The following is a 21720-nucleotide window of genomic DNA, read 5'->3' on the forward strand; positions in this document are numbered from 1 at the left end:
TTTATTTAATTGGACGCCACTGCAAACCTTGGTTTTTGCCAAAAAAGCTTTGGAGGGCACAGCAAGATTGTGGCTTGACGGGCAGACCACATTTGCAGCGTGGCATGAGATGAAGAGAGAGCTGATGGACGAATTTAAAACGAAAACGGACAGTAAGGAGATCCACGAGATGCTAGCGAACCGCAAGAAGAAAGACGACGAAACCTACCAGGAGTATATCTTGCAAATGAGAAGGCTAGCCAACCGGGTGGAACTAGACCAAGCTGTAGTGATACAATACATAGTCGATGGCATACGCGACTACGAGTCGAACAAAGTGATCCTGTACGGGGCGACCAACTTTACGGAGCTGAGAGAGAGGATGCGGCATTACGAAGCAATAAGGGGTAAGCTTTCGGTCAATAAGCAATCAACTAAGAAAGCTTTTGGTAAATCCCCAGGTGGAAGCGAGACCAGCTGCAGCGTCAAGAGTACGCCAGCGCAATCGACGCTATGTTATAACTGCGGCATGAGAGGCCACCTGAGTAAGGACTGCAGACACCAAGAGAAGGGCCCAAAATGCTTCAGATGCCGTAAGTTCGGGCATATTGCACCAGCTTGCCCTCAGATTGTAGCCAGTCCAACGGACACTCAGGAAAGAAACCCACCAGCAACGCTTCACATAGGGGCAGCCGGCCTTGACGCCTGCATCAAGAAGGTCGAGATCAACGGAGTCGGCGTAGAATGCCTGTTGGATAGTGGAAGCACCTACAACATACTGAGGGAAGATCTCCGCGACGAGCTTGGCCTCCATGGGTTGGACAGCGTAGAAGAGGAACTGACTGCCGCAAGCGGAGGGAAAATCCGCACGAAAGGACGATTGAAAGTGATGACGGTAATTGACGGGGTATGCTACCCGTTGACTTACAGGGTAGTGTCAGGAGACACTATTCCCACAAAAGCGCTACTAGGCGCAGACTTGTTGAACCACGCCGTGGTCCAGCTGAGCAAGCACGACGCGAAAGTCTGGCCAGGTGAGGATTACTTGTTATTAATATCACTCACTGATGAAATGTTTTCACATATCAGCGCTGATTGGCGGGATAAGGTCAAAAAACTCGTCGACGAATACCAACCGACGGGAGAAGAAGAGGTACCGGTACAGGTATCAATTGTACTGAAGGACGAGACGCCAATAGCATGCCGACCAAGACGCCTGGCACCGAGGGAGAAGAGAGAAGTCGACGCCCAAATAGATGAGTGGTTGAGAGGAGGAATCATACGCCACAGCATCTCCGAATTCGCTAGCGCTGTGGTTGTGGTCCGCAAGAAGGATGGGACGCCACGGATTTGTATCGATTACCGTCCATTGAACAAAGTAGTGGTGAGAGAACATTTTCCATTACCATTAATCGAAGATATGTTGGACAGATTGGCAGGGGCTGCAGTCTTCACTACCCTAGACTTGAGAAATGGCTTCTTCCATGTCAAGGTCGCGGAAGAAAGCCAGAAGTATACTGCTTTCGTGACGCCAACCGGACAATATGAGTTCCGAAGAATGCCGTTCGGATTCTGTAACTCCCCCGCCGTGTTCCAGCGGTACATCATGTACGTATTTAGGGGGCTAATTCGAACTGGTATTTTGCTGGTATATCTGGATGACGTGATTATCTTGGCAAAAGATGAGAACGAGGCGATCCTAAGACTGAAACAGACGCTAGAAACGGCAGGCAAGCACGGCCTGGATATCAACTGGAAAAAATGTCAACTGCTGAACCGCCGCATAGAATTTCTGGGATACGTGGTGCAGGACGGGACCATTAAGCCCTCGACGAGGAAGGTTGCCGCCTTAACTGACTTCCCACGACCGTCCACGCTGAAGCAAATACAGAGCTTTCTGGGATTGGCAGGATATTTCCGGAAATTTATAAGGGACTATGCCAAGATCGCCAAACCCTTGAGCGATATGCTGAAAAAGGATCGAAGCTATGTTTTCGGAGAGAGGGAGCATCAAGCGTTCACGGAACTAAAGAAAGCTTTAACATCAGCGCCAGTATTGCAAATTTTCAATCCAAAATTACAGACAGAGATCCACACCGACGCATCACAAGAAGGTTATGGAGCAGTACTCCTACAGAGGTCACAGGGAGACCAGGAACTACACCCTGTGCATTACATGAGTAGGAAGACGACGGAGGCGGAAAGGAAGTACAGCAGCTACGAACTGGAGGTCCTAGCCGTCGTGGAGGCGCTAAAAAAGTTCAGAATTTATTTACTAGGCATACACTTTAAGATTGTTACAGACTGCTCTGCTCTCCAGCTCACTATGCGGAAGAAGGAACTTGCACCAAGAGTAGCACGATGGGGCATGTTGATGGAAGAGTTCGACTACGAAATAGAACACCGAGCTGGCACCAGGATGCGTCATGCAGACGCACTAAGCAGGGCCCCGACATGCCTGCTGATACGAGACGCATTTCTGGAGCGATTGGAGAGGGCACAACACTCGGACGAACACATTAGGACGATCGGACGATTGCTTGAGTATGGAGAATACAAAGATTATTCTATACACAACAACCTACTGTACAAGGGTGACCAACTGGTCATCCCTGAGGGCATGGAACAGGAGATTATCCAGAGGGCCCATGACATCGGACATTTTGGGGCCAGAAAGACGATGGAGCTGATTGCCCGAGAATACCGAATCGACGGCATGCAGGTAAAAGTTGAAAAGTACATACAAAACTGCATTCCGTGTATTTTAGGGAATCAGAAACGAGGTAAAGGAGAAGGATTCCTGCATCCAATCCCGAAAGAGGAGCTACCTTTGCAGACGTTGCACATTGACCACATCGGACCCCTACCCTCGACTAGGAAGAGTTACAGTTACTTGCTGGTAATAGTAGATGGATTCACAAAATTCGTATGGCTCTTCCCGACCAAAGCAACCGGGTCCAACGAAGTGGTGACCAAGATGTTGGTCCATCAGCAGACCTTTGGAAACCCCAAGAGAATCATCACCGATAGGGGAACAGCCTTCACAGCAGGGGAATTCGAGGAGTATTGTCAAAACCAGAGAATAGAACACCTGACAATTACGACGGGCGTGCCTCGCGGGAATGGGCAAGTTGAGAGGATCAACAGCATCCTGATTGGAGTCTTTACGAAATTATCTGTCGACGAGCCTATGGCGTGGTTTAAACACGTGAGCCGCGTCCAAAGAGCCATCAATGGCACCTATCAGAGATCCATCCTTTGTACGCCATTCGAATTGCTTTATGGCGTGAGGATGAGACAGCCGGAAGATCCCAATCTTCAAGAACTAATTGATGAGGAAGGGAGGAATAACTTCCGAGAATCTCGTGACGAGACACGCCGCCAGGCCAAGGAAGGAATAATGGCAATCCAGGAGGAAAATACCAGGACATACAACAGAAGGAGGAGAAGAGCCACCCCTTACCAGGTCGGAGACTTGGTAGCAATAAAGCGCACGCAGTTCGGTGCTGGCCTGAAGTTGCGGATTAAATTCCTAGGTCCGTACCGAATTCTCAAAGTAAATCCCAAGGACCGTTACGAAGTCACCAAAATTGAAGGGGAAGGCCCAATTAACACCACCTGTTCAGCTGACCATATGAAGCCTTGGAGAGGTTTCGTGGAGAGACCGCATACTAGCACAGCAGCGTCGTCTGAGGCAGACGACGCAGTCCAGGATGGCCGAGCTGTGGGACCGAGGAACCACGAGGCTGACGAGTCAGTCTCGGGCGATTTCGTGTGACGACGCGGGGATAAGGGGGGTAATTTTCGGCAATGATTTCAGTATCACCTGAGACGGCACCTAGCCATATATGTAGCATACCGATTGTACCAATTAAATACAGCCTATTGCATATTACACCGATGTTTCACCCCTGCGCGGTCCACTCATCCCACATACATGTATATTTTATTCAATCTTATTTTTATTGCTACGTAACAGATCGTGAGACTGCAACAGCAGCAGCGGCAACATGCGCTCTGCGTCAGCTATATGTATAAGATCTGAACAGACAATTATGCCACCCTTTTGTAAGACGGTCAATTTTTAGCCGTGACAAGAGTTTTATTGTATCGATATTCTGTTCGGACGTTGAAGGAGAAAGATTATCACTTCGTTTAATTAATTTTTCTTGATTTATTTTCAATTTTGTTTCAGATCGACTATCCGGAAGTACACGGTGGGGGCGGCAGAATGCACAGACCGCCTCATCCCATTACCGACCATCGCCAAGTCAATTTGGTCTTCGATGAGACGGTAATTATAAACCTTTTTTTTATTTTTTCGTTCACTTTTATTCCACTCTTTCAATCGGCTATGGTATTTTTTAACGGACCTATTCGACTTTAATTTTACTATTGAGATACGATAAAATGTCTTGTATAATATATTATATTATGTATACCATTCATATTAGAGTGCATTTATGGACAGTAACGAGTGTAGAAATGGCAGGAAAGCCAGGAGATAATTATTATCACCATTCATTATAAAAATGTGTTCATTGAAGAAAAGAATTCAGAAAACCCCTCATATCTATAATGTCAACATGGGCCGCCTATATGGTATGCAAGGAGTTCCCATTAGGGTCTTTTTCCTTTTTTTTTTTTTTTGGTTTGGTTTGTTACTCGTCTCGATCTAATTGGTAATTGGATTATGCCTTTTTTTCTTCCTTCTTATATCAATGCATACGAAGAAAAGAAATGAAGAGGACCCTCCGTGTCGCATGCTGTGAATTCATTGAGGGTGTTATTACGATATTCTTGTTGTGTTACTTTTTCAATAGTATACGTGTGTATAATTTAATGGAAACTCGAGAACTCGTTGTGTAGAGCAGGTATGCAGTTATGAAATGCACAGCTAGATATAGGCGGTACGGATATGAAGCTGATGAGAAAAAAAGACGGAGATAGGGATATACGAGTATTTATACAGAGGAAGGGAAATTGGAATACGAGTGCATAGAGGGAAATGAGAAGTAGGAGTAGGCGCAAATGCTACAGGTGAGACCCTCTTTGCCCCCTTTGCCTCATTTTCTCGTGACGTCCCTGCCTCGGTCACGTGACGGTAGAAGTTCATTCTCTCCCTCTCTCCTTCTGTCCCTTGCTGTCTCCTAGCCCCTCCTCGCGGGCTTACTTCTCACTCGCTCTCGAACAACTAGCGACTACAGTTGCTCAACCCGACCAACCGAACGAAGTACGTACGAACAAACCGACACACCGACCCACCGTCCAAGCAACGTAACAATCAGGAAATGTCTCCTGCGACAGCGTACGCTATGATGTGTTTATTTACTAACAAAGTATCGAGTTTATGCTGATTCGTGAAGTGGTTAGTTTAACGAAATACTAAACATGGACACCTTCGGGATGTATCATGTGAGTCGGTTTTGTTATAAACAATGTTGTGACCGTCGTTTAACAAAATTATTCCACCAACATGGCCTTGGGCTGCGTGCTGCTGCTGCTGCTGTAGCTGTTGCTGCTGTTGCTGTTTGCTATGACGGCCCCAGTCCTTGCTTTATTCCTTACTCATTACAATTTATTGGTTAATTGTTCATGTTATTTCGACAGAAGTGATGTTGTTGAGTTATATTTTTTGTCAACGATGTTCAATTCCGCATTGAATATTATTTATGTAGGGTTTAGTAACAAGTATGTTTGGCTTGTGGAGGGGGGTTTGAATTATAAAAATTATAATACGAAGAATTTGATTCACGAGTTATGCCAAAAATCTGCGATAGAAAATCAAACATGTTTTGACAGTATGGATGGAGAACGTATTTTAAGCAAGCTACGATAATGTTTGGTTTCGACGTGATGTCATCGGCCTACCTAACCTACATGTCTGTTTTATCACGCCCATTATGGGAATTTCCTACTTCTCTATACCTGCTATGTTCTATCGCTACGCTTGTTCTATTTGATATGCGAAAAGCGATTTGCTTTTGAGGGGAAACTTCCTTCCAATGTATGTTCAACAGAGCCATCATTAAATATAATCTCCCTTTAAATAATGAATGTATTCAGAAATTTCTGAATATATGGAAATTTGTTATTGGTTTTAAGAAAATTCTCGATGTGTTACAGTTTTCACAGGGCCTAACGGGAAGGCCAGAACTCTTTCAGAAGTCAAATAGAAGCAGTCATTCTAGTGACACAAGCTCCGCTTACAGCGGTTCTGACACCATGACGTCTGTGCCAGGTTCTCTGGACGCTGATACCGACGAGCTCGACCTATCAGGGCTAGTAGAGTCAATAGTTGACAGCGATGAAGAAGAAGATCTTGCAGAAAGTATGGACGTAAGTATTTCTTCGGACAACCATTATTAACTACCTATCATCTATTCGCAGAGCATGATGTCTATCTTGTACTGAGTCCATCTACTCTGACATGACTTTACAGTATTTAATGTCAATAGTTGAAAGACATGTTCTAATCTCAAATGATAATTCCAGAGCTTGACCGTGCGCGACACAATGAGAGACTGTCTGGAAAAAGATCCTGCCGAACGCACAGCTGATGACATAGAAATACTCTTAGAATTTACGCAGCACTTGAAAGCTTTTACCAACATGACTTTGGCAGTGCGCAGGGCTTTGTGCGCTGTCATGGTATTTGCAGTGGTTGAACGTGCAGGAATGGTGGTTCTAAATGATGGTGAAGAACTAGATAGTTGGAGCGTGCTAATTAATGGAGAAGTTGAAGTTGAACACAGTAATGGAGAGGTGGAACAACTTACCATGGGAGACAGTTTTGGCATCCTACCCACTATGGAGAGACTCCTGCACCAAGGGGTCATGAGAACAAAGTTAGTTCACTCAAATTGTATTTGATCGAAAAAAAGAAAAGATAATGAGTACAAACGCAAGTGAGGCCTAGCCTCATACAATGGGACCAATGTATGATACTTTTTTTTATGTTACAGGTGCGATGACTGTCAGTTTGTCTGTGTAACACAGGCAGATTACTTCCAGATTCAAAGTCAGGGTGAAGAAAATACAAGGCGGCATGAAGAGAATGGTCGAGTAATCTTAGTCACCGAATTACGGGGTGCTCCTGATGGTGTTGCGCGAAGAGGTCACGTGGTGATTCGTGGAACGCCTGAAAGGCTAATGTTACAGTTGCTAGAAGATACCATCACAGATCCCACCTATGTTGACGATTTCCTGTTAACGCATAGAACTTTCATTGACAATCCCATGTTCGTTGCTAACCAGCTTTTAGAATGGTTCAATCAAGCACAGGTCAGAGACCGTGTTACTCGTGTAGTCCTGCTGTGGGTCAATAATCATTTTACTGATTTTGAAACTGACCCGTGTATGATGGAGTTCCTAGAGGCTTTCGAAATCGGACTGGAACGTGAAAAGATGCAAGGACAGTTGAGGTGAGTAAAAAGAAAAAAGAAATTAATACTGTCGGTGATGGTCGTATGTTTTTATTGACACCAGCAATTCGATCATTTTCCCAGGCTGCTGAATATCGCATGTGCAGCAAAAGCTAGAACACGAAATGTCACATTAGCAAGGCCGAGTCGGGACGAAATGCTGCACTTCACTATCTTAGGGGGGTATGACAGGGGTTTCGGCATCTTCATCTCTAAGGTTGACAAAAAATCAAAGGCTGAAGATGTCGGATTAAAACGGGGTGATCAGATTCTTGAGGTGAATGGGCAAAGTTTTGACCATGTGACTCATACCAGGGCCCTCGAAATCCTGAAAGGTTCCACGCACCTCAGTATTACTGTAAAATCCAATCTCCTTGGTGAGTGAGCATAAAGTTTTACTACATTTTTTTTATACATACTTCAGTCTGAATCGTGAAATAAGAAACGGATAAATTTTACTCTCCGTGTCGATTCCATTTTTCCGATTTATCATGTCAGAGATAACTTACCTTATCAGTAATCAATACTTGAAATACATGCAACAGCATTCAAGGAGATGCTCCAAACGCCCGACAATTCGCCAAGACCAAGAGGGAGGGCGAGTAAGCCAGAAATAATAAGATTACAAACTGATCCTCGCGTGAGACTGTCTACACACGTGGATCCTCTGACACCAGTTAATCCTGTGAATCCTTTGGTCGGTGGTGTGCCGCTGTTAACCACAGATATCAATGTCTCGCCATGTAAAGATGCAAAGAAGGAACATAAAGGGTTTATGACGCTTGGGCCGAAAAGGAGGCTACAAAAGGCACTGATGAAAATGAACATATTGCCAAAGAACACTATCAAGTACGGTCCTACTGCAATTCGTTTTGTTCAGATTTCAGCTTTATTTTGGCCGAATCCTGGGCCAGTTTAAAGCAGTTAAATGATTAATTGTATACGTTTCTTTGTAACAGTGACGGAATACACAATGACGATCCTCTCGCACCACCTCACACACCTCCCGGAACAGGTCTGGCGCAAACTATGAACCTGTTTCATTCGAGAAGCAATCCGGATATTACATCGATATACTGTTACGACGATCTCCGTGCACCTGACTACCCGGAGCACGTTCTTAAAGTTTACAAAGCAGATCAGACTTGTAAATATTTACTCATACACAAGGAAACGACAGCGCATGAGGTACTTTTGAATTGACATTTGATTGCATCGAAACAATTAACTTTACGATCTGAAACGCATTCTCATTTTTTGAAAAGGTGGTAATGCTGGCTCTGCAAGAGTTTGGAATGACGGACAGCAGTTCGAAGTTTTCACTGGCAGAAGTTAGTGTTGGCGAAGGCGGCATGATCAAGCAAAGAAGGTTGCCAGACCAGCTACAAAATCTTGCCGAAAGAATCGGGCTAAGTTCTCGCTACTACCTAAAAACGAATGGCGTTTCTGAGACTCTAGTTGCAGATGAACAAGCGCCGGAACTCATTCGTGAATCTCAAGTTCATTTCCTTCAACTGAATGCTGTTGAAGTAGCAATTCAATTAACACTACAAGATTTCAGCATATTCAGGTAAATAGAATTGATTGAGTAAGCGTGAATCTAAAAGCATTTTAGACGCTTTAACAATAAGAAAAATTTCCATTTCGACAGGCAAATTGAGTCCACAGAATACGTCGATGACTTATTCAAGTTAAAGAGTAGGTATGGAGTCCCAATGCTTAGTCACTTTGCTGAGCTCGTTAACCGAGAAATGTTTTGGGTTGTTACGGAAGTTTGTTCAGAACACAATCTGGTGAGGCGGAGCAAGATCATCAAACAGTTCCTCAAAATAGCCAGTAAGTTTGACTAGTTCTAAAAAAATATATTATGATAAACCATTGATTTAATCGCATCCCTATATTCATGAATTTTATTCACACTTCACAGGGCAGTGTAAAGAATGCAAAAACTTCAACTCCATGTTTGCTATTGTCTCCGGTCTGGGTCACGGAGCTGTATGTAGACTGAGAGGGTCTTGGGAAAAGCTCCCCAGCAAATATCAAAGACTATTCACTGATTTGGAAAAGCTCATGGACCCGAGCAGAAACATGTGCCAGTACAGACAGCTAGTAGCCTCGGAACAAACGCAGCCACCTGTTGTAAGCAACTACCGCTCGTTAGCTCTGACTCTCGATGATTCCTTCATTCCATCGAATTCATTTCCATCTCCGTTTGTCTTGCAGATACCCTTCTACCCAGTCGTTAGAAAAGACTTGACTTTCATCCACTTGGGCAATGACTCGAGGGTTGAGGGGCTTGTCAATTTTGAAAAACTCAGAATGATTGCTAAAGAAGTCCGAACGCTGACTAAAATGTGCTCTTCGCCATACGACCTGATGACAATGACTGATATCGGCGGACAGGCACTAAGTTCTGCTATGGTTGCAATGAATCAAATGAACACCGCCAATCAAGGTACGCCATTGACGGAATTAAATAGTGACTTCTCACTTTTTCCGGTTCTTTATCGACCATAAAAAAATTCACTATTATCTTAAAGGTGGACAAACGGCAACTGTGAAAAGACGTAAAAAGTCGACTGCTGCTCCAAATCATAAAAAAATGTTCGAAGAAGCCCAGATGGTTCGCAGAGTCAAAGCTTACCTAGCAAACATGAAAGTAATTACCGATGAAGAGCGTCTGCATGCTTTGTCGGCTGAGTGTGAACCCCACGCGGGTGCTATTGCAGTAGCTGCAGCTGTTCCACTCGGTACGCGCGGCAGAAGACATCCGTCACCCACCTTGTCTACGACTAGTAGTGCAAGTAGCACAAGCGAAGGCCGCAAGAGCATACAAGGTAATAAAATTCATTAGTTTGGTTGAATTGAATTGAATTGCGTATGTTGTACTTTTTTCGCATAAGATTCTGTGACTTTGGGAGTCTGACATTCCGATATAAATTTCAGGCACCAAATTTGGCGCCGCATCACCGCAGGCAGTGAGAAAAATGCTCGCCCTGTCGGACCCTCACAAGACCCGACCCCACCAATCCAAGCATTGCCCACCTCCGCTACCAGTCCCAGGCTTGGCCCTACACTCGAGTGGTTTAGAACAAAGTCCTGGTGCTCCAAGAAGAGTTGGTTCTGGAACTAGGGTGCCAATGCACGAGAGATCGCACAGCGACACACCGTCTGGTCTCCCACCCCCTGTTGACTTGAGTGCCGAAAGCAGCAGCGTTACCAGTCTGAGTAATTTGCAGCCTCTCAGGAAGACGTTAACAAGCGGTGAGTTTTTCATTTTTATTTATTGTGTTTAAACCATATCTGCAGTTGGTCGAGAACTAGTATATCTTACATTTACGACGCAATGGACAGTAGGGCTCATTAGGAGGAGGTAATTAGTCATAATTTGATTCAACTGCAGAAAAAATCATAACTACGAATAAGATTAGATATTCATTGGGCATTGAGGATTGACGATTAGGAACAAATTTTCATCAATTGTAAGTTGGTACATTAAACCCATAAAACTCGACCAAGCTCGATTCAGAGCTTCTTTACTAGATACAATCATTGGATCGTTTATTTGTAACATCCTAGATCTACGTGTTTGTCTCTGTTTGAATCTTCATAACATACTCAACTGGTACTAAGTACTCGAATGATTATCCTGTATTCATTAGGGCAGGTTGAAATTTTTATTTTATTTTCTTAGCATGGGGGCAGAATTTGTACCTTATAAAAAACGAACATTTTTCAAATGTGGAAAGAATTTTTTACTTGATATTTTGAGGTAGCCCACTCGTTTCTTGAATAAATAATTAATCAAGTGGGGTACTTGCATGACTAGATGATTTTGGCTTTCAGATTTGGATTCCTGAGCTGATTATATGTGAAATTACTCTTGAACTCCAGAAAAAAGATTTGATTTTCAAGCAAAAATGAAATCATTTCTTTAATTGAGTTTTATATGCTTTTCTGACGTATTTTGACCTCAGGAATCCGAATCTGAAAGAAAAATTGATCTATCTCTACAATTGACCGAGTTATCGCCAATCTTCAGCTTGTTGGGGTCAAAAATAAAAAATTGATTTTTTAGTCTATATTATTGTAATTTCAGCTCAGGAATCTGAATCCGGAAGAAAAAATGATCTATCTTCAAAAATCACCGAGTTATCCTCATTTTTTCGCATTTTTTGGCATAAAATCGAGGATATCTCGAAGGGAAAAAATCGTAGCTCAATTTGGACAACGGATTCGTGTTCCTGAGGTCAAAATACATAAGAAAAGTGCCATACGATCAATTTTAAAAAATAAAAATTTTTGGCCAAAATTTGAAAAAATCGTAAGGGGTACCCCTTGGAAAAATCTCAAATTTTGGCCAAAAATTTTTATTTTTTTAAATTGATCGTATGGCACTTTTCTTACGTATTTTGACCTCAGGAACACGAATCCGTTGTCTAAATTGAGCTACGATTTTTTCCCTTCGAGATATCCTCAAATTTGTACCAAAAAATGCGAAAAAATGAGGATAACTCGGTGATTTTTGAAGATAGACCAATTTTTCTTCCAGATTCGTATTCCTGAGCTCAAATTACATTAATATAGACTAAAAAATCAATTTTTTATTTTTGACCCCAAAAAGGTGAAAACTGGCGATAACTCGGTCAATTTTAGAGATAGATCAATTTTTCTTCCAGATTCGGATTCCTGAGGTCAAAATACGTCAGAAAAGCATACAAAACTCAATTAAAAAAATGATTTCATTTTTGCTTAAAAATCGAATCTGTTTTCTGGTTTTCAAGAGTAATTTCACATATAATCAGCTCAGGAATCCAAATCTGAAAGTCAAAATCATCTACTCATGCAAGTACCCCACTTGATTAATTATTTATTCAAGAAACGAGTGGGCTACCTCAAAATATCAAGTGAAAAATTCTTTCCACATTTGAAAAATTTTCGTTTTTTATAAGGTACAAATTCTGCCCCCATGCTAAGAAAATAAAAAAAAATTCTTTTTCAACCCACCCTAGTATTCATGTCTTTACATCTTAGGTTCGGCATGTCATATATTATTCTTGGTTGTTATGTCATACATTTAATCTGATGGATATCATATACAAAATATCGATGCCAATCATAAAAAAAAGTCATGTTGGAAACCAGCACGTCAGTTTCTCCTTATGGAGAATTAATAATGTCAAAGTATCGTAACACCATAAGGCATGTGCGAAAAGGCTAATAAACTGAAGCAAATCCTCGATAAACTACCGCAAAGTTAAGAGAATTCAACTTCATTGAAAAGAAATCAAAAATCATCTTCAATCATGGTTTCTAATTACTTATAACTGGTGCTTAATTACTAATGTGTATGTATGTTCATGCTTTTTTATGACAGCTAGTTAAAACTGTTCATCAGCGAGTAGGTGGCTCTATTAGACAGTTTTGTGACGCTGTATGCCGTATAGATGAATAATATATACAGCATTAGTAACTAGAAGCATGCAAACGGCCTTAGAAACATATTATAGAAATGGATGAACTATGGATTTCGAACGTTTTCATACTGGCAGCGACCGGGGCATTAGCATCAGTTGAGAAATGGATTGAAAACGACAAGCTCGCCTGCATCAATTGCACCACAATGTTCGCAATGCAATGAAGCTTGCCCATTAAAATCTTTTGTTGTTTGTATCAGGTGAAATATCTCTCAGGTAACATCGGTTCAAACTCTGTGAGCCTCCAAAGCAATGTCAATTATCAGTCTGGTCCTATAATCTCTCCAGCCATACCTCAAATTCAACCTCGTCTCATTGTCAACTTAAAATGTAATTGATACCCGCTGAGTAGTAGCTAGAGACTTTAGATTCAGCTAGAATCGGTAGTGATAGACATGTGTTGGGAACTCGACAGGTTCCGTGACAAGCAGTGACAGTGGTCACAGTACCCAATTGGACAGTCATAGTGGCAGCAGTGTTGAAGCTGGTGGCAGCCCACCTCCTCCGCAGAGACGACACTCCGCCATGCAAGGTATGTGACATAGGTGTCTCATGATATATCATCTCATACAATCTAGAATATATTACAGTAGATCGACGTCTTAGCCATAGTAGTACTGAAAATTCTATTCCAAAATTGTGATAGTTACTTTAAAAATAATTGAACTGGTAGGCAGTTCTTGAATTTTTTGTTAATGCCAAGTGATTTCACATGATATTGGAAAGCTAAGCTTTTTGTAAATTGGTCGAAATTTGCTTCAGTTTATGTTCTATTATCATCATTTTTGTGATAGTCTCTCCTGATATGTCTGTGTGAAGTTTTTTAATGTCACTTTGTCTCATTCTCAAAATACATGTACCATGTGTCTCATGTGTTCGTGACTTCATACAGAATTCATCACACGAATTTAACTGTTCGCCAAAAGAAATAATCACATAATTGTCACTTGTATTAGAAGGGAGAGTTGAAATCATCTGTCAAGTATTTTTATTATATGTTCATGTTCTCACCTTTTGATCATGGTTTTGTTGTACATACACGGCAGATTCAACAAGAACTGCCTGACTTGATTTTGGTTTAAGGTAGTCAAAATTCACGTAATTTGAGAATTATTAGTAGACCACGGCGTGCGATAATTTAGTAATTGGGAATCACAGGTGATTACGAAATTGGTAAATTATGCTTTTCCCGGATGGCTGTAGTTTCAGGATTGTTATAATTACTGCATGTTCTCAAAATCTTCCTACTTGGCTGAAAATTTGAATCAAATACAGAAGTGGGAACACAAAAATAATTGGCGTTCATACAAATTTCAGGATAAATTCATTTTGTCACTGATTGTGAGCTATGTGGCAAAATAGCTAGAACTTTCAGCCATCGCTTTCTTTCATGCTTAACGTTGCTTGGGAGCTTTAGAATTTTAGAACATATTTCCATTTCATATATACCTTATGCATACAACTGCTCTATCATTGCAAAACAAATAAATCATTGAATATGAAAAGGAAAATCACGATAGCATGATTGACAGTCTTGCTACGTTTTTCCTGTATATTCACTTGAAAATATACTTCAATGTTTTTGGGGGTTCGTATACCTTGTGTTTTGTACCTGACATACACAAATGTTCGTATCTTAACTTAATGTAATAATTGTTTTGGTATTATTAATTGGAAAAGTTGAATCAATTTCCTTATCTACATAATCACAATGCCTGGGTGCGTAGTTTAGGATGAGCTGGTAGAAAAATTATTGGAGTTTAGTGGGTGGGGTTCCTTCTGTAACGTGTATGTGGTGTATGGTGCAGGGTCTGTTATGAGGGGGGGACTACCTCCGTTCCCACATGCAGTCGCTGTGCTGCCTCCACTTCCTGCCACCTACAACCACTACTATCACCACCCCCAACCTCCTCAAGGTGAGTGTTGATTTGCAGTCTATGCTTTAAATCATTATCGCTATGGCTTTGCCCGTTACCAATGCTTTTCCAATGTCCTGCAAAGCTAGACATTTTCACTTGTAACATTAAAAGAAAATAAGGCAATAACTATCATTTGTGTGGTCATTCTGACTCATATTGACCCAAATGACCCATAATTCTATATACTATATGTGACGAAGTAGATCTTGATGACTGAAATTTTGTGTGTGAAATTAATCATTGTTGTGTGTATTTGTGTTAAGTTAGCATATGTTGTACTAATGTTTGTTATTGGCTAAGCGAGAGTGGAAGTAATATTGTGGTGTTGGGTGTTTCATCGTATAACTATTATGTTAATATTTGTGTTGCAATGTTTAATCACCTATGCGACATGATTTAGTTTATTCATTCCTTAGTCTCATATTATACATGTCATTTAGTCATCTACACACTTTAATTATACCATCGATCGAACCTTTCTCATCACACATTGGACTTCATATAATTCTTAGCAACTCGATGTAATCTTAGCTATAATTTATGTCTCAAAGAGCATAAATTTGTTTTCGTATGCATTATCAATTAATGCAAGCATGTTGAAAGTTGGCTCTAAAAATCTACGAACTTGGCGTGATTATACGTATAATATTCCTCTCTTTTCACAGTCAGATATACCTATTGAAATTCCATCATTTGAGCAATAACTGATAAATTGTGTTTAAAAATATTCTTCCGAATTTTGTTATTTAATTAAGCAGTTTATCATCGCGATTTCTGGTATACTAGATAATAGGGATTACAGGTATGGGAGTTGGTATTGGCTTGCCTCCTGGAGGAATGATGATGCGAGGTGGTCCAACTCGCCAACCACCTGCCTATAAAGTAGCTGCGCAGATGGCTAGGCTCCACAGATTGGGCAGAGCCCATAGCCACGAGGGGGTCACGTATCACACCGACCACGACGATGGTACTACCACAACACAAACGCATTTGTAAATAAGAGTCATAGAATTGTACCTCTTGAAATTTGAATTACAACAGTTCCCATAGATCACAACGTATCAAAAAGAATTAATATCCAACAGGTAATAGAGTTGCTATTTTATGGCTCCTAGGTACAGCTGATATGTGTTTTTGATTATTTATATATCGTTTTTTCACTGTGCCTTAAATCATTGCAGTCATCAGCCAGAGCAAGAATATCTGAAAAAAAATGCTATGAATGATTCATCTACTACAGGTTTTTATTCCGTTTTCCTAATTGGCAATGCCAAGTATTGGAAATTGGGGAAGACTATTCTGTATTAGTATTGTTGTGTAGTCACAATCAGTCAAGTCCACTCTGGTGTTATTTAAATATTTAGAGCAACAGCGTTAATTTATTTTTTATAACAACTCCTGAGTTGAAAAATATTATTGCTCTGTGATGAGATTGTCTGTGATTTCTTACGTCGAGCAAATTTTTCCCCATACACTGGTACATGCAAAATACTTATTTAATAGTTTCACAATCTGAATAAGCAACGTTAATAAAATGTTTATACACATCGTTATAGATGTAAATAACATGTAAAATGAGTGTTTCACTACTTAATGTGATGCGTAATTATGTGTTATGTTGTGCACACATTGATCTGAGCACCGTGCCTGTTTGTTTTAGCCTACTAGCACTTGCTTGCATTTTGTTGTATGATAATTTCGTCTTTATATACATTTATTTATTACTTGAAATATTTATTTTTTTCATATCATTTATTTTGATTGTTTTCCTAATCACGCAGCTCTTCAAATATTTTTATTATTTTCATACTTATGTATAATTGATTGTATACTTGTAATTTACAAAGCTCTAGGGCACTTTTTTCATATTTCGCAAAACGAATTGCCACATCGCACTTTTTACCTACAAGCTTTTTTTTTCAAATTCCAAAATCCATGCTGACTGCTCAACCAAAATTTTCGTCAAATTGTTAGGTGGGGTAGGGAACTATAATGTTCCATCAGTCTGTGCAATAACAAAATATAAATAAAAGCTGTGAATTGTGAGCAGTTTCTACTCTGGTAAAAAAACGTCCAAATCTAATCAATCAATCTGAGAATTGTTTACTTCAATTAAGAGTAGTTACTAATTTTGCAAATTATTTTCAGAGTTTAAATCGTGTATATTTTGTTACAGATGACGAGGATGCTCAAGTCTCGGCGGTGTAATAATCTGCGCTAAGATTAAACAGGCCGATATTATATTATGTTAGTTAATTTCTTATGAAACAAATCACAAAACTCGCCGTTGATATATAGATTTTCTGAATGAAAGTGCTGGGACATTTTTTTTACGGTATACGAATGCCAATAGCAGGTAACAGAATCTTCCTTTTAAAATAGTGGACATACTTCTTCGGCGGTGTAAAAAGCGAAAGGATTACCGAAACTGATAATATTTAAGTAGATGATGATAATATAATTGACTGATCTCACGATGACACAGATCAGTTATCTGAGATTTTTAGCAAAGGTTTTGGCTTCAAGACTGTGAGAGTACTGAGTAGAAATCTTCGGTTGTGTCGTTCACTCGAGAAAGAGAATGATGTTAGAGATGGGTACGTTCTATCCAGCCTACATTATTGTCAATTTTTTGGCTTTATTTTACTTTCTTCGCCAGTTCGAGGAACTAGTTCGTTGGTCCACACCGACGACATCGGCAATTTGATGATTCGATTATCAAGTGAATTAACTAAAAAAAAAAACACCAAGAACTTCAATTTTCGTGAAATATTGAATTTTACATCAGGCTGGTCTGAAATCCATCTTTTAATAACAGTGAAACGAAACAAAATTCCTCCAACAACATTCACTTTCAACGATATAATCTGAAAACTTGATTGTTTGATAAGTACGTATCAGGCTAGCGGACCACATGTTTTTATTTTATTTAATTTTCATTTTTATTTCGAAGAATTTTTTTTTTTAAACTATACCATGTTCAGTTTGCGGGATGACAAGCTAGTAGTATTTATACTTACGAAAAATCTATAGAAGAGTCAGATTGTGTTTTTCGAAACGGAAAATAGAGACTAAAATATAGATATCTGCTCATTTTAAATCTACATAACGCGGAATATCCGAGCGATGTGTGCAACGACGTTGAAAAATTATTTCTTTCCTCATAAAACCTGCAAAATACCTTCCAAGTACGTGATGACATGGTAAGACTAATCATAAACTATTTAAGACAAAAAAATAATTACAAAAACCGTCTAATATACGTCATAGGTATAGATAAAACTACAAAACCTATGAGGCAACAAAAGGAGACTTTCTTTTCCATCAAATCAGTGTTCAAGATAAAATAATTTGAACCGGATTTGATTTGTATTTAAGTAATATTCTATATACATGTGTAATAAGTTGAGCCCAAAGATGTTAAATATCGTTTATGCTGAGCGCGGAACGGCTTCTGTATTATATACTTTTAAGTTAGCTTTTAAATTTTGTAAGTCGAGTTGATGTAAATAGTCTAGCGTTTAATTCCCAGAGGATAATATGAATCAGACCTTATCGTTAGTTCAAATTCGCATCTAAACTGTTAAATATTAACTGAACAAATCTCTTCGGGTGCGTATGATATTCTAAGACAAAGCACAGGTTGATACGTGACAAAATTAAAAAATATATTCCACAAATTTTTATTAACGGTAAATTTACTCATGATATTTTAGGCATAATAAATCTACGGATAAAAACATACAATAAAATGAAGAATAAATCTGAAATCATTATTACTCGATAGTAATGGGAGAAAAAAAGAAGAAAAATTCTGTGCGTAGTATTATTTTTCTGTTTTTTTTTTTTCTTTTCTTCTTTTTCTCCGTTTTATCCATGATATGAAGAGGTGGTCGTGATATGTTTTGTCATGCATTAGATACCTGTCAAAACTCCGTCTGCACGGATCGAAAGTGGATTGTGTTAAATAAAACTGGAATTTGCTAAACTAATATATTTTATTAGAACGATAATGATAGTTATAATAACAATGATACCTGTATGTATATGTATTGGATGGTTGGTTGATTGAATTCTTAAAAACAGAAAACTGAAGGGCCTAAACCCCGAGGTGAAAACTTTTTAATTTCATTTTTATTTTTATTTTTATTTTTATTTTTTCCCCCAATGTCTGCCAAGTATAGTGTATTACAAAAATCGAGTGTCCATGAAGTCAAAAAAGAAAAGAAAAATTATAATTCAGATATTATTGAAATACTATAAACGATAATATGAAACTCAAAACGACAATCCGCATCCAAAGTTATCATTTCTACTCGCAATGTTGTTTTATCGGTTTATTTGTATTTATTTGTTAGTTATTCGAGGCCAGATCATAGCAAGAATGAAAGAAAAGAGAAAGAAAACCGAGCCGCATAAGGTGAACAAATATTGATAATAGAATTTTAAATGTTAAGATAAACCCCTGATGACTGAGTGACGTAGAATTGTCGAAGAATTTCTATTTTTTAAATCGTGTAATATTATATTTCTTCGCAACTTTCTCAAATAATTTTTTAACCGTAAATTTTTGACTTCTTGGTTGCCTATCAACTAACTCTTGTACGTATCCTATCTTTTACATATCTTGAAAACAAGAAGAAAAAAAAACAAAGGAAAAAACAAATAGAAGTATCTAAAAACTTTTCTTGACATTATATTATATTTCTTAACGAACGTGCCCACCAATAACTAAAAAATCACATGCGCCTACATGACGAAAACTTAATATTAAAAGAAAAAGGAAAAAAAATAAAAAAATTATCTTAGAATATTAACACAACAACTTTGAAATCGAACTTTAGTTGACACAAAATTTTTCCCACGCATTCACATTCCCCATGCATTTACATTTTATTAGTCACCAGTTTTATCTACCACTAGATCGAATCAATTCATTGTTTCTCTAATCACCGCAGTTCTTACGATCTATTTATCATTATTATAACACTTGTCGCACCTTATGATGATTGAAAAAAAAACAGAAAACTTGTGGTCAACATTTTTTTTATAAAAAAATTACGTATTCATATCAAAGAATTCCGAAGCTGATAAAAATTGAAGTGAAAAAATGTTTTAGATAAACTAAAAAACGAGAAATCTCATATAAAATAATAATATTAAATAATAATAATGACAGGGTTTGTATGGAAAATAATGTGCTATGGTGGTGTGATTGTTAATTCATTGAGTTAGAAGTACTCATCGTATACTGCACCAAGAGACGTTGATAGGTGAAGTATTTCTCAATGTCAAAGTTCGTAATTATGTATAGGTAAATAAAATTGCGTATTACCCCTATGTACAGAAGTTCACAAATACATACACACGACTACATTCACACACACTTAAACGCTTTTTAGAGAAAGATTATTTATTTCGACTAAAGAACTCCATAATATTCGCAAAACACCTAATCTAGTGTATGCAGTAAATGAAAAGCGAAATGATAATCTGTTTCTATTATAATTTTTTCTTCGTTCTTTTTTTTAAATTATATATATATAATATACTTTGTCTCTGTTATTTTAATTATTTATAACATATAAGCATGCGACACGAAAAAAAAACCTTTTGTATTTAATTTGTTTAATAAAACTTCAAAGTCATAGTACAATGATGCGAGTGCTGTTTTTTTATTTTAGTTTTCATTTATTTAATAATTTTTTACTTAACGTACGAAAGGAAAAAACGCAATTATCGGTCGATATATTTATTTATTTGTAACAGTTGTGTGTACTCTGTGCTTTAGTTCGCGAGACTTACAATTAGCATCAGGGTAGTTATTGAAAACTGGAATACCTACCTGAAAGGGCAAACATTTCAGCACTCGTGTAAACTATTTTTACGTTCTATAATCGAAATTACATTTGTTTTTTTTTCAATTCAATTAAAAGCTGGAATCCGCACATTGCCTGTATGAAACATGTCGTTCTATTTTTCATTTTATTTCATAATTTTTGGTCGATAAATATTTTTTTTTAATCATGGAGAATGATTGATACTCGTCAACTGTATTTTTGAATTCATGACAAGCATTGATTTGTAATAGTGATTTTTCTCTTTTTGTTCCTGTTATGCAACAGCAAATTATTACACTTATAGAAAACAAAAAAAAAAGATATATATACATATTTATATATCTGTATATGTATATTACACATATGAGAATAAGCTCGATTAGTGTATTGTATAATTATAGGGCGAACAATAATCAGCCTAATAACGATGTTCGGTCCATCGAATGTATACGCGGAATTTAGTATCCTATAAGAAAACGTGGGTGATATTGGCACTGTCGCGTCTTGATTTAATCGTAAAAATTAGAAGAACTCGAAGCCAATAAATACACCGAACGTAAAACAATTCCAACAAATATACCTAATTATATTTCCGACAAACTTTACGAATATTATACGAGTATACATTAATCAAATACCTATCATATGAACTCATGATATTATATATACCTATCCATATGCTGTACCAATTCTATACCTATATATCTAACCCATATACCTATATACTGAAGAAATGCATACGTCTCTATATGTATTTTTACTATTTTGTATAATACCACATTGTTTTCTATATTTATGTACTCATAAAATATATATATAAATATCTATAAAATTGAATAGCCTGCGGGGTCGTAAGAAATGATGATATATCTATAGATTTATAGCATGTATAGCGATATGTTACTCCGTGCAGCAGCCGAGGGTAAAGAAAATCTGACGAAAAACTAAGAAAAAAACTACAAGACAAAAAACGAAAAAAACAGAAATGGATGTCGACTAAAAAACTCGGTACTGCTGCAGGTGTGTTCTATCTGTCAATGTACCTATGTAAAATTCCAAATAATATATAGTATTCCACCAA

General features: G+C 38.5%; 1 protein-coding gene across 13 annotated transcripts in view; it reads left to right on the forward strand.

Annotated features, from left to right (window-relative positions):
- Positions 1-21720, forward strand: part of LOC105693551 (rap guanine nucleotide exchange factor 6-like) — an 88475-nt gene extending 66755 nt beyond the window's left edge. For 5 of the 13 annotated variants that reach the window (XM_012413560.3, XM_012413566.3, XM_012413567.3 and 2 more), the window contains 17 exons: positions 4175-4273; positions 6106-6318; positions 6475-6827; positions 6945-7403; positions 7488-7780; positions 7949-8252; positions 8363-8591; positions 8669-8973; positions 9055-9239; positions 9331-9542; positions 9627-9858; positions 9944-10240; positions 10350-10667; positions 13296-13412; positions 14689-14796; positions 15602-15766; positions 16976-21720. In XM_012413560.3, coding sequence (XP_012268983.1) covers positions 4175-4273; positions 6106-6318; positions 6475-6827; positions 6945-7403; positions 7488-7780; positions 7949-8252; positions 8363-8591; positions 8669-8973; positions 9055-9239; positions 9331-9542; positions 9627-9858; positions 9944-10240; positions 10350-10667; positions 13296-13412; positions 14689-14796; positions 15602-15766; positions 16976-17007 — 3921 coding nt within the window. In that variant the 3' untranslated portion in view covers positions 17008-21720. Of the gene's footprint in view, positions 1-4174; positions 4274-5168; positions 5395-6105; positions 6319-6474; positions 6828-6944; positions 7404-7487; positions 7781-7948; positions 8253-8362; positions 8592-8668; positions 8974-9054; positions 9240-9330; positions 9543-9626; positions 9859-9943; positions 10241-10349; positions 10668-13295; positions 13413-14688; positions 14797-15601; positions 15767-16975 lie in introns of those variants that run through there. The other 8 variants (XM_012413571.3, XM_048657139.1, XM_048657140.1 and 5 more) reach the window with 8 other exon arrangements.

Source organism: Athalia rosae, chromosome 6 (assembly GCF_917208135.1).
Source record: "Athalia rosae chromosome 6, iyAthRosa1.1, whole genome shotgun sequence".
Classification (NCBI taxonomy): Eukaryota; Metazoa; Arthropoda; class Insecta; order Hymenoptera; family Athaliidae; genus Athalia; species Athalia rosae.